General features: G+C 43.3%; 1 protein-coding gene across 1 annotated transcript; it reads left to right on the top strand.

The window, feature by feature from the left end:
- The first annotated feature begins 513 nt into the window (after window positions 1–513).
- Window positions 514–5,356, top strand: LOC125508173 (nucleoside diphosphate kinase-like). Its single transcript, XM_048672780.1, has 7 exons — window positions 514–817; window positions 3,397–3,450; window positions 3,534–3,620; window positions 4,130–4,210; window positions 4,307–4,419; window positions 4,551–4,600; window positions 4,993–5,356. The coding sequence occupies exons 1-7, from the start codon at window positions 605–607 to the stop codon at window positions 5,058–5,060; spliced, it is 666 nt and encodes a 221-aa protein (XP_048528737.1). The 5' UTR covers window positions 514–604; the 3' UTR covers window positions 5,061–5,356.
- The last annotated feature ends 6,248 nt before the right edge of the window (window positions 5,357–11,604 follow it).

The raw sequence follows: 11,604 nt of genomic DNA, 5'->3' as shown, positions 1-11,604 counted from the left end.
GTAGTAAATTGAGAGAGAGAGAGAGGGTAAGGGCTTACCGCCATTGTTGATGTCTTGCTGGTGCGCTCGTGAATCCGGTGCTTGACGCCTAGGATCGCCTTGCAATCTGCCGCTCCGACGCTCGCCGCCGTCAATGTGAGAGTGGGAAGAGGAAAGGAAGAGAGCGGTGATGGTAATTATGCCGTCACTTCGAGAAACACCGCGATGTCTTGAGACCGTTTCCTCGCATGCAATAACCCACGCCCACGTGCCTTGAGTTGCATTGCTTGCCTTTGGCTATGAAAAGATAGCCGATTCAACTATTCCCTAAAGCCAGCCTCAGAGGTGCTTTATGCTTCGTACGTGTTAGTTTTTTGATGCGACCCAATCAATCAAACGGATCAATTTCTTTTCGTACGAGCCTGTTTAAGCTTGATGCGAACAACCAAACGAGTCATAAGCGTAACAGTCATAATACGTCAACGCTCTGTATAAGCGTACACTGCTTTATCATGTAGTATATCTGTATATACAGGCGTAACAAGCCGCAGCTCGGCAGCATCTTCTCTCCTAATCCAAAAGTGCGCGTGCTTCCTTGTCGCGTCTGTACGGAGCTGAGGAGGAGATGGACGCCATGGCAGCGCTCGCCAGAACGGGGCCTTCCCTCGCCGCCGCCGGCCACAGGAGCTCCGCAACGTTCCGGCCGTCGGCGTCACTCTCCTCCTTCGCCTCCGCTTCCTCGAGGAACCGCGGCCGTCTCGGGCTGAGCACGGCGGGGTGCAACCGGTGGGCAACCAGGGTAGCTCGCGCCACCCCCAACCGCATCGTCGCCTCCTCGGTTGGTTCCCTGGACTTGGCTCTCACCTACTTGCGCTCGCCCGAGGCTTCTCGTTGGGGATTAGGGCCGGCTAGGGTCGAAATTTGGTTTGGTGCTGCTGTGAATTGTCATGGTTTTGGTTTAATGTAGTATTGGTTGAGCTCATTTATTCAGTATAAATGGAAAAAGATGAGCTGCTTGTTAAGAAATACCCCCTTCTAATTGCGGGTGACCATGCATACATGAAGAAAATGCACCATAATGTGGCTAATGCCATATTTTGCCTGGCCCAGCCTCAACTTTTTCCAACCATTTTAAGTAATTGTCTATGTGACTGTAGGTAGGAACTGAAATAGAAGCGAAATTAAGCTGTTGTCTTTCTGTCAGTTGGTGACCGACAATTTTGGCGATGTATAGCACTGAAATTGAACTAAGATATCTATCAATTCAGTAATTGATATCTTAGTCCCCTTCTAATTGTGGGTGACTATGCACAGATGAAGAAAAAATTTCCAACCATTTTGAGTAATTATCTATGTCAATGTCGGTAAGAACTGACATTGAAGTGAAATTAAGCTGCTATCTTTCTGTCAGTTGGCGACCGACAATTTGACAATGTATAGCACTGAAATTGGACTAAGATATCAATCCCGGAAATGGTGTAACTGATATCTTACTTCCTTTCTAATTGCGGGTGACTATGCACAGATGAAGAAAATGCATTATAATGTGTCTAATTCCATATTTTGCCTGATCCAGCCTGAACTTTTTCCAACCATTTTAAGTAATTGTCTATGTGAATGTCGGTAGGAACTGAAATTGAAGTGAAATTAAGCTGTTGTCTTTCTGTCAATTAGTGACCGACAGTTTTGGTGATGTATAGCACTGAAATTGAACTAAGATGTCAATTCAGGAAATGGAGTAATTGATATCTTAGTTCCCTTCTAATTGCGGGTAACTATGCACGCACGAAGAAAATGCACCATGATTCCATATTTTTCCTGGTCCAGCCTGAACTTTTTTCAACCATTTTAAGTAATTGTCTATGTGACTGTCGGTAGGAACTGAAATTGAAGTGAAATTAAGCTGTTGTCTTTCTGTCAGTTGGCGACCGACAATTTTGGTGATGTATAGCACTGAGACATGCTACATTGTGTTGATTATCAAATAAAAGTCATTTCTGTTCACTATCAAACTGTAAGAAGGATTGTCTTCTGTTTACTAGATTGTTTTGTAAGGGAAAGATGCCATTTTCATTAAGTACCTTTAGTAGATTTTGCATCTTGTTGTCATTTCAACTCTAGCTGTGGAACTATCGGTCGGATTCCTCAAAATTTATTGATCTGTGCTATATAGTGGTTGTATCCACTACATATGCTACAATTGTGTGTTCACAAGAATTCTGGTCAAACTTTTGACCTTAGTTTTTACGCAGGGATCCCTGTGTTCTGATTGTGTTTTTTTTTTAAAATTGTAACAATGTGTTGGGTAGTTAGGATGTTAATAGGCATGTAGCCAAGTTCCTCTTCCAACCTCTTTCCAAAAGGGTAATGCTATCAATAACTTTATCTGTTTTGACACATGCATAACCACAGAGTAGGGATCTTTCCTGGTTGAGTCCTGGTCTCATGGTTTTGTTTGGTATGCTCTTATATTAAACCTACCAGAACTTCAGAAATGGCTTAGTTATTTTGAGAATTTGTTAAAGTTGATGTAGTCCTTTTACCAATTTCCTGGAAGATTCAGCAAAGCATTTTTCTCAAGTTTTAGGAATGTAATAGTGGGTAGATGGTTCTCGGTGAAGTCATCATTTGTTAATCCCTTTCACCAAGACAAGGTTGATCAGTGAACTTTTTAAGGGCAGTCGACGAGTAATGGACTCGGGAAACCTAATGCATACATTTATTTGCTACCCAAGATTGTCATTCAAGGAAATAAACCCAGTAAACGATGTGGCCACACCCCTAAACACAACCGGTGTCGTAATCATCAATATTTGATATTTGTCATTTTTATTGACTATGACAGATCACCTCTTTACCAAGCTGAGACCAATTATGCCTAATTGTCCGAATTGTAAACATGATTTGGTTCTCCATTCTGTTAGATTGAGCTAAGATGATCCTCCAAAGTGTCCAATAATTGATGTATTACTAAAAGGGCAGCCAGGTGCACTTGCGCACGATCCAAGGAAATGCCCAACCACTTTGGGTCTTTTGTATGCAGCCTTTCCCTACATTTCTGCAAGCGGCTGTTTCCAGGACTCGAACCAGTGACCTCATGGTCACAAGGCAATAGCTTTACCGCTGCGCCAAGGCTCCCCTTCCAATAATTGATGTATCACTAATTTGGAAATTTGCAGTCTGCTTGTTTTGCGTTGGCTTTTGTATTTGATGCCTGAAAGATATAATAGATGTTGTTTCATTTAAGAGCGCCAACTTAGTTCATCCCTTCTCAGAAAAGGAAACCGAGGACTATTACGACATTACCAGTTATTCCTTTTCCAATTAAAGAAACTAAGAAACATTGTGGTCTATCTTGATGATTATGGGACGGAGGGAGTATGAGATATTGCTTAACTAGATTTTTATTTTGTGCAGGAGGTTGAGCAGACCTACATTATGATCAAACCTGACGGTGTTCAGCGTGGTCTGGTATGTGCTTCTTGACTTTTATCAATGTTTTGGTATCTGTTGTTTGTTTCAGTTCAGATAAAACATATAGTCTTTGCCTGTAGGTTGGAGAGATTATTTCTCGCTTCGAGAAGAAGGGCTTTTTGCTGAAGGGGCTGAAGCTTTTTCAGTGCCCCAAAGACTTGGCTCAGGTTTGCTTAAAAATGCATTAAATCTTTCAAAGCTGCTGTCACCTTTTAGTGCTTACTTAGCATGGTAAAATGTTCAGTGTAATTATAAGCAATACCTTTTTTTTCTAAAGGAAAGCATCATCCTTCTGTCACTCTGTCAGTTTAATAGTTCAAAATGGTACCAGTGACACTCGCAGTGGTTAAAATGCCAGCATCTAATAGTATTTGTCACAATAGAACACCATATCCCAGTTTATTTTGTTAAACGTCATTTTCTGTAACACCATGTATCTGCCATAATAGGATGCACTCAAAAATTCTTAGCATGTGTCAGCCAAGCAGTTTTTAGAAAACATTTCTTCTGAAAATACCACTCAGATCTGGTCAAGCCAGATTTTTTACAAGTCAAAAAGAGCATAAGGTCTTGTCTTTGTTTTCACATAGAGAAGTAAATGTTGAGAGTCAACGAATTGAAAATGCTTTTACATACTAAGTTAATAACTCTCCTATTCTGTCTTTTTTTACCTCAGGAACATTACAAGGATCTGAAGGAGAGACCTTTCTTTCCCAATTTAATCGACTACATAACTTCTGGACCTGTAGTCTGCATGGTATATATTTGTAAAGAACTGAAGATATTTGCAACTTCGCATTTTGATCAATATGAATTTCGCCTTTATATTACTTTCGCTATTTTGTTCTCTAAGGCCTGGGAGGGTGATGGTGTTGTTGCGTCAGCTCGCAAACTGATCGGAGCTACTAACCCCCTTCAAGCTGAGCCAGGGACCATAAGGGGTGATCTTGCAGTTCAAACAGGAAGGTTGGCACCCATGCCTTTCCATGTCTTCACACTATTATTTGCAGAATTCCTGTTTAATTTTATTTTATTTCACCTCTATTTACACCCTCTATGTGTACCAAAGAAATTATCATGGAACATTGCTTTTTCAGGAATGTCGTCCACGGAAGTGACAGCCCTGATAACGGCAAGCGAGAAATCGGTAAGTTTTGCCAGTGGCGGATCTAGCAGGGGTGCCATGGCACTCCCCCTACAAAAATGCAAAATAATATATGTATACTATATTCAATATTAATTGTGTAACAACTTAGTGCTATTTCAGACTATTTAGGCTAAATTATACTATTTTAGTGCAAGTTATTTAGATTTTGTACCGACGTGTTGAAGTTTTTCACCCCTAGTACTTAGATTCTAGGTCTGCCAGTTAGTGTTGCAGCACTTCGGTGCACCGCCGGTTGCTATTCAAGTTGATTCAGTATTTATATGGTTATGGTGTGAATGTTAGCTTGAAGGGAGCGTGGTTTCGCAGCAATTGAGTGCACCGCTATTTGCAGCAATTCTTGACAATAACTTATGTTCTTGTCCTATCTGTAGGATTATGGTTCAAAGAGGGTGAGCTTGCTCAATGGGAATCAGTTCAAACACCCTGGCTTATAGAGTGATCTTTGCATATCAGTTATCACTGCAAGAACCTGATCCAATACTTATTTGGTCAACTTGATTCTGAGGGGCCATGTATGTATGAGTTTACTTCTACCAAGTAAAGTAGCCTGTCAGGGCTTCAAAATTTTCACCATTGCTCACCTGTATGTTCTTTCTTTCTTTGTAAATGTTGAGCGGGTTCAGAACTCTGGCCTTTGGTCAGTATAAATCTTCCTGTTGAGAACTTTCTTCTACTCGGATGTTAATGTTTTGATGAAGAATCAATGCAAAAAAGTTCCAAGGCGTGGACACCGTATACTCTTCTATACTTTACTTCTTGTGGGCCTGTGGCATATGACAGTATTTTTTTAGGGTCACTGACAGTTTCTTTAACACAGACGCAGCCGCTCATACATACACTCACCCTTATGAATGCATGCACATACGCAATACAATTTGTTGGCAAGATAGAAATTTTACAAAATTTCTGGAAATCACGGTTCCTGGCATGGCATGGGGCGGTCGACTGTGTCGAAGCACAGTAAGAGCATTTACAACAGGAATAACTCAATTTGCAATCATAATTCCTATTTTTGAACATTAAACGCATACATGTCGATCATCTTAGCCAAACAATAAGTAGTGGATACAAATACAAATCATTCGTACTTAAAATACATAATCCGAACATAGTTCAAATATAAATATTGTTCATAGTGCATAATTGCTAAACTAAAAGTAAAATTTACTAATTCTAGTGTGGATCCACATATGCTCCACAAGTTCATCCGGAAGTTACATATGAACCTGTTGATCTCATTGTTATCGATGCATCTTTAGAAAGTTGGCAATGTGCTTTCTCTCGTGTTCCGGAGGCGGACCTGAGTTCCGGACTTTACAAAATCATGCGTGCAGGCTGTCCCTTCATCCTCATCCTCGACAATCGCAAGATTACACAACATGTCATGAGTTGCCAAAGTGTATCTGCTTTCCACATCATCGCAGCTCCATGAACAATACCCCAACGAGCTTGGAGCACTCAAAATGCCCTCTCCACACCCTTCCTAGCTACCTCTTGCATTGTTGCAAAGTGGCTCTGTTTGTTGCCTTGGGGATCACAAATGATCTTCACAAACGCCGCTCATTAAGGATAGATACCATTAACAAGGTAGTACTCCGTGTTGTACTTGTGCCCGGTGTAGTTGCTCAGTTCCCATCACAAAGTCTCTTGAACGAAGGAAATCGTTGGAGCACATTGATTTCATTATACGAACCTGGCATGTCAAAGAAAGCATGCCAAATCGACAAATCTTTTGGATGTCACTGCTTCAAGCATGATGGTGACCTCTTTGACGTGACATTGGTATTGCCCACGCAAACCTTTTGAACAGTTCTTCCATTGCTAGTGTATGCAATCAACTGAACCCAACATACCTGGAAATCTTCTTGATGCTCCAATTGCTAACAAGTTTTCTGTGTCCTCCACAGTTGGCTCCCTCAGGTACTCTGGTACAAACACCTTCACCATAATGCGTGCAAATTACACCGTGGTGTTCAAGACCATGGTCTCTCTCATCCGGATTTCAGTATCAATTGCATCTACGACCTTACCATAAGCAAGCATCCTGAGAGTAGCCGTGCATTTCTGTAGAGGAGAGAAAGGAAGTTGTCGACAACAATCCTTTCTCGGCTTGAAGTTGTCATCAGCCTTCTCCAGGGCAGAACAAATTTCTGCTCATTCAGAAGCGACGTCGAGAAACCTTCATGGTATTTTGTCCACTGTGAAGTAGTCTGTGAATAGAAGCCTACTACTTCTTGAGCTTGCGTTGATTTTTCCCTTGAAGAGGAAACGGTAAAGTTAAGAAGCAATGTATCAATCCAGTAGGAGGCACAAGCAAGTCTCCAATATATGCACCTGCACAAACTAACAAACACTTGCACACAACGCGAAAAAGGTGTTGTCAATCCCTTCACGGCCACGAACAAGAGTGAGTTCTATAGAGATAGGTATAAAAGATAGATAAAAAAGCAAACTAAAGTAATATAAATAAATTGCAGCAAGGTATTTTTGGGTTTTTTGATTTATAGAACAAAAATATATAATGGAAAATAGACCTGGGGCCATAGGTTTCACTAGAGGCTTCTCTCTTAAAAGAAAACATACGGTGGGTAAATAAATTACTATTGAGCAATTGATAAAAAAATGCATACTTATGACGATATCTAAGACAATGATCATGAATATAGGCATCATGTCCGTGACAAGTAGACCGAAACGATTCTACATCTACTACTATTACTCCACACATCAACTAACTCCTGCCTGCATCTAGAGTATTAAGTTCATAAGAATAGAGTAACGCCTTAAGCAAGATGGCATGATGTAGAGGGATAAACTCAAGCAATATGATATAAACCCCATATTTTTATCCTTAATGGCAACAATACAATATGTGCCTCGCTGCCCCTTCTGTCACTAGGAGAGGACACCACAAGATTGAACCCATCACAAAGCACTTCTCTCATTGCAAGAAAAATCAATCTAGTTGGCCAAACCAAATCGATAGATCGAAGAGAATTACTAAGCTATCTTAATCATGCATAAAAGAGTTCAGAGACAACCCAAATAACATTCATAGATAATCTGATCATAAATTCACAATTCATCGGATCTCAACAAACGCACCACGAAAGAAGATTACATCGGATAGAACTCCAAGAATATCGAGGAGAACATTGTATTGAAGATCAAAGAGAGAGAAGAAGCCATCTAGCTACTAGCTATGGACCCTTAGGTCTGTGGTAAACTACTCACGCTTCATCGAAAGAGCAGCAAGGTTGATGCAGAGGCCCTCCGTGATCGAATCCCCCTTCGGCAGAGTGCCGGAAAAGGCCCCAAGATGGGATCTTACGAGAACAGAGGCTTGCGGCTGTGGAAAAGTATTTTGGTGGACGCTTATGATGCACTGTTCAAGATATCTTCCGATATTCTGATAAATTGGCCGATTTATCGCTTACCGTTGTCTGACCGATAAGATAAATCGGCCGATAAATCAACTGATATGGCAATAAATCGGCTGATATTGCCGATAAACTGGCCGATTTACCCCTTATCATGGGTCGACCGATAAGTTCCTGATAAGCGATATCCCCAACATTGTTATGATGTTTGGGGAATATTTGAGAATATATAGAGTTGGAATTAGGGTTAGGGGACTCCCGAGGGGCCCATAAGCCAGGGGGCGCCCTGAAGGCTTGTGGCCTCCTCAGGACTCTTCTGGCCCTCTCTCCAAGTCTTATGGGTGTCTTCTGATCCAAGAAAAATTATCGTAAAGTTTTATTCCATTTGGACCGTTTGATATTCATTTTTTGTAAAAGTCAAAAATAAGAAGAAAAAAAACCAGAAACTAGCACTGGGCTCTAGGTTAATAGGTTAGTTCCAAAAATAATATAAAATAGCATATTAATGCATATAAACATCCAAAACAGATAATACAATAGCACGGAACAATCAAAAATCATAAATACGTTGAAGACGTATCAATCATCCCCAAGCTTAATTCCTGCTCGTCCTCGAGTAGGTAAATGATAAAAACAGATTTTTTGATGTGAAATGCTACCTAACATATTTATCAATGCAATCTTCTTTATTGTGGAAAGAATAATTAGATCCATAAGATTCAGAACAAATGTTCAATATTGACATAAAAATAATAATACTTCAAGCATACAAATAAAGCAATTATGTCTTCTCAAAATAACATGGCATGTCCTGTTGAGCTTGGATCTGGCTCTGTGAACGCCACTGAGGCTGGATTTGGTTCGACCGTGGGCGGATTGAGGCCCTTGCGAGCAATCCCATCTAGGTGGCACATTTGATAGCAGCGGATTCTAGGCGCTGCCATGCGCACACAACAACCATCGGCGAGAGGACTTGGCGGCAGTTACCGAAAGCGTTGAGTTGATGTCTTCAGTTCGACTGATTTATCCTTCGTTCTTATATTATGGGACGGAGGGAGTAGCTGAGTGTGAGTTATCTGCCAAAGTGATGGATGGCCGCTATATCAGCTGACCTCATGGTTGTATTCCCTCCAGGGTGAAAACTCATGATTAATCTTCTCTCTTGACTAGGCAATATCAACCATCAACGTCACACATCGTTACTATGTTAAAGGTGTTGGTTCAAAGATCTGCAGCAAGGTGATAGTCCCTGGTCCATTGTCTGGTTGGACCAACCACTCCATGAGTGCAAACGCCAATTCCCTATCGAAGGTGTTCTCTTGGAGCGACTAGTGGATTGCTTCACATACCCTATGTGGTACGATTTTGGAGATGTTGGCGCAAGGCTTGTCTGGGAAGGGAGCAATGAGGACCCCGTTCTCCTCCAGTGTGAGCTGCGACATATCCTCAATGTCATTCCCTATTGACGGGGCATTGGGGTCAACTGACCCCAAATAAAATTAGGCAAATAAATGTAGATTACTGTTTATTCATGTGTATTAGAAGGTTTGGCCCTTACTGCAATGAAGTTGAACCCTTTGCCTTAGGACACACATTGTTAGAGTACTTAATGGGCCTGGGATGGCAGTATAGCTCATTAGTCTTAGGGTTAATTAGAGATAAGGGTCTGTTGTGGCGGAGCTGCTTGTAGTCGACCTTTCCTCGCAGGCCCCATTTGCTCTTCATCTCTCGGAACAGGCCCTCGACGCTGAACGGCAGGACCGAGTGGAACCGTCCCACTGCCGTCCATCGCGTCTTCATCTCTGCCCGGGCCTTGGAGAGGTCGAGGACGACCACGTCCTCCACTCTGGGTGATCATAGGTGGCATACAACCCGAGATCTCTCCCTCTGGTGACGGAGGGGGTACTGCTGAACACGGGGTGGTGGCCTCTACTTCAACCATGGCCTCCATCCAAATGAAGGACCAGGATCGGGCCGATAGTGCACCTGCTGTCTTGACCGGGTGGCATACTGGGCTGGGGGAGGGACCCGACAGCAACAACATCCCTCCCCTGGAGCAGAGACTAAAGGACAAAGATGGGATCAGCTCGGAGCAGGTTCAGGATCATGAGGTAGTTAAACTGATGGAAGATATAATAGAGGGGGCAGAAGGGGGCTCAGTGCTAGGCAAAAGAAATGTACGTCCTGTAGAGACAGGGATAGGTGTTGCTTTTGGTCAGGGGTCAAAGGGAACGGAGAATGCAAAAAAGAAAAAAGGGGTAGGCGTGATGGAGGTCAAGATTTGTAATGGGGAGGAGGGAGTCAAGGAAGCAACCGGCCTCGGGGCTGCCGGTCAACTGGCGGACGCGGATGAATGAGCCCACCAGGAGAAATGAGGCTCCTCAGTTGGAACTACCGAGGACTAGGGCAACCTCGGACAGTTCAGGAGCTCGTGTGCCTCGTGAGCACATATCGCCCGTCGGTAGTATTTATCTCGAAGACCCATCAGTGTGAAGAGAGTGTCAGGAAGCTTCGGTGGAGACTAGGCCTGAAACATTGTATCACCCACAATGGGAAGGGCAAGGGAGGTGGCATAGCTTTGTTTTGGGATGAAACAATTGAAATAAAGAGACTCTCAGTTGGCCCGAGGTACATTGATGTGCATATCCGTGAAAACACTCACAGCCCGTGGTGGCGCGGCACTTTTGTGTATGGTGAGCCGAAAGCTCACGAGCGGCACCACATGTGGAACCTGCTTAGAAGAATTAAGATGAATTCTGGTGAACCGTGGATGATGATAGGGGACCTAAATGAAACTATGTGGCAAAGTGAGCACATCTCAGCGTCGAAAAGATCTGAAAGGTATATGGCTAATTTTAGAGAGGCCCTGTCTGATTGCAATTTTCATGATTTAGGATACAGTGGGCCATGCTGGACATATGATAACAGACAAGTAGGCAGCGACAATGTTAAAGCCAGATTAGATAGGGGTCTGGCTTGCCCGCGGTGGTCGGATCTTTTCAAGGACGCTAGGATACAACGAGTGAAGTTTGTTTTGAACCTTGAGGTTGTAGAGCACGATGAAAATGAACCTTCACGTCTAAATCCTTGAAATCTGTACCCTATACTCTTTGATCCCGGTCAATATAAACCCCAGATTCGTTTGGCACACTAGGAAAATAACAATCCCGGCCGGGATCACTCTCCACAGTCACTGACCACACGGGGTCAGGGCCACACGTCATATTCATCTTCCATCTCCAAATTTGTCCGGCCACTACATCCAGGCTCCAGCGCCAAGGCCAAGCACGACCGCTGGTCAGATGGGACAGCTGTTGCTCCCAGCGTCATCGCGCACCGCATGGGCCTCAAGTCCTGGCCCGCTGCCACTTGCTCGGCCGTGTCGCTCGGGCCAAAAACACAGAGTAAGGTGGAGGAGCGGCGTCGGCGGGAGGAGAAAATGGATTGGCATCGATGGTCGTCATGTTGCCGTCGAGCCAGGGTCCCCCCGCCCCCACGCACGTGCTCTGGATCGACAACAGCAACTGCCTGCCGAGGAGCCCAAGATGGAGTCGCCTAGTTCACGATGCTGCAGCGAGGCTACTGAAGCTGGGCTTGCGCGTG

The sequence above is a fragment of the Triticum urartu genome, chromosome 5, assembly GCF_003073215.2.
Source record: "Triticum urartu cultivar G1812 chromosome 5, Tu2.1, whole genome shotgun sequence".
NCBI classification, from domain to species: Eukaryota; Viridiplantae; Streptophyta; class Magnoliopsida; order Poales; family Poaceae; genus Triticum; species Triticum urartu.
This window is presented reverse-complemented; position numbering and strand designations above follow the sequence as displayed.

Bases quoted from the DNA above. Each gene is read 5' to 3' on its own strand.
- LOC125508173 (XM_048672780.1), top strand. From the start codon at position 605: ATGGACGCCATGGCAGCGCTCGCCAGAACGGGGCCTTCCCTCGCCGCC. The intron at 818-3,396 runs GTTGGTTCCCTG...TATTTTGTGCAG, and splicing joins ACCGCATCGTCGCCTCCTCG to GAGGTTGAGCAGACCTACAT. The intron at 4,211-4,306 runs GTATATATTTGT...TTGTTCTCTAAG, and splicing joins CTGGACCTGTAGTCTGCATG to GCCTGGGAGGGTGATGGTGT.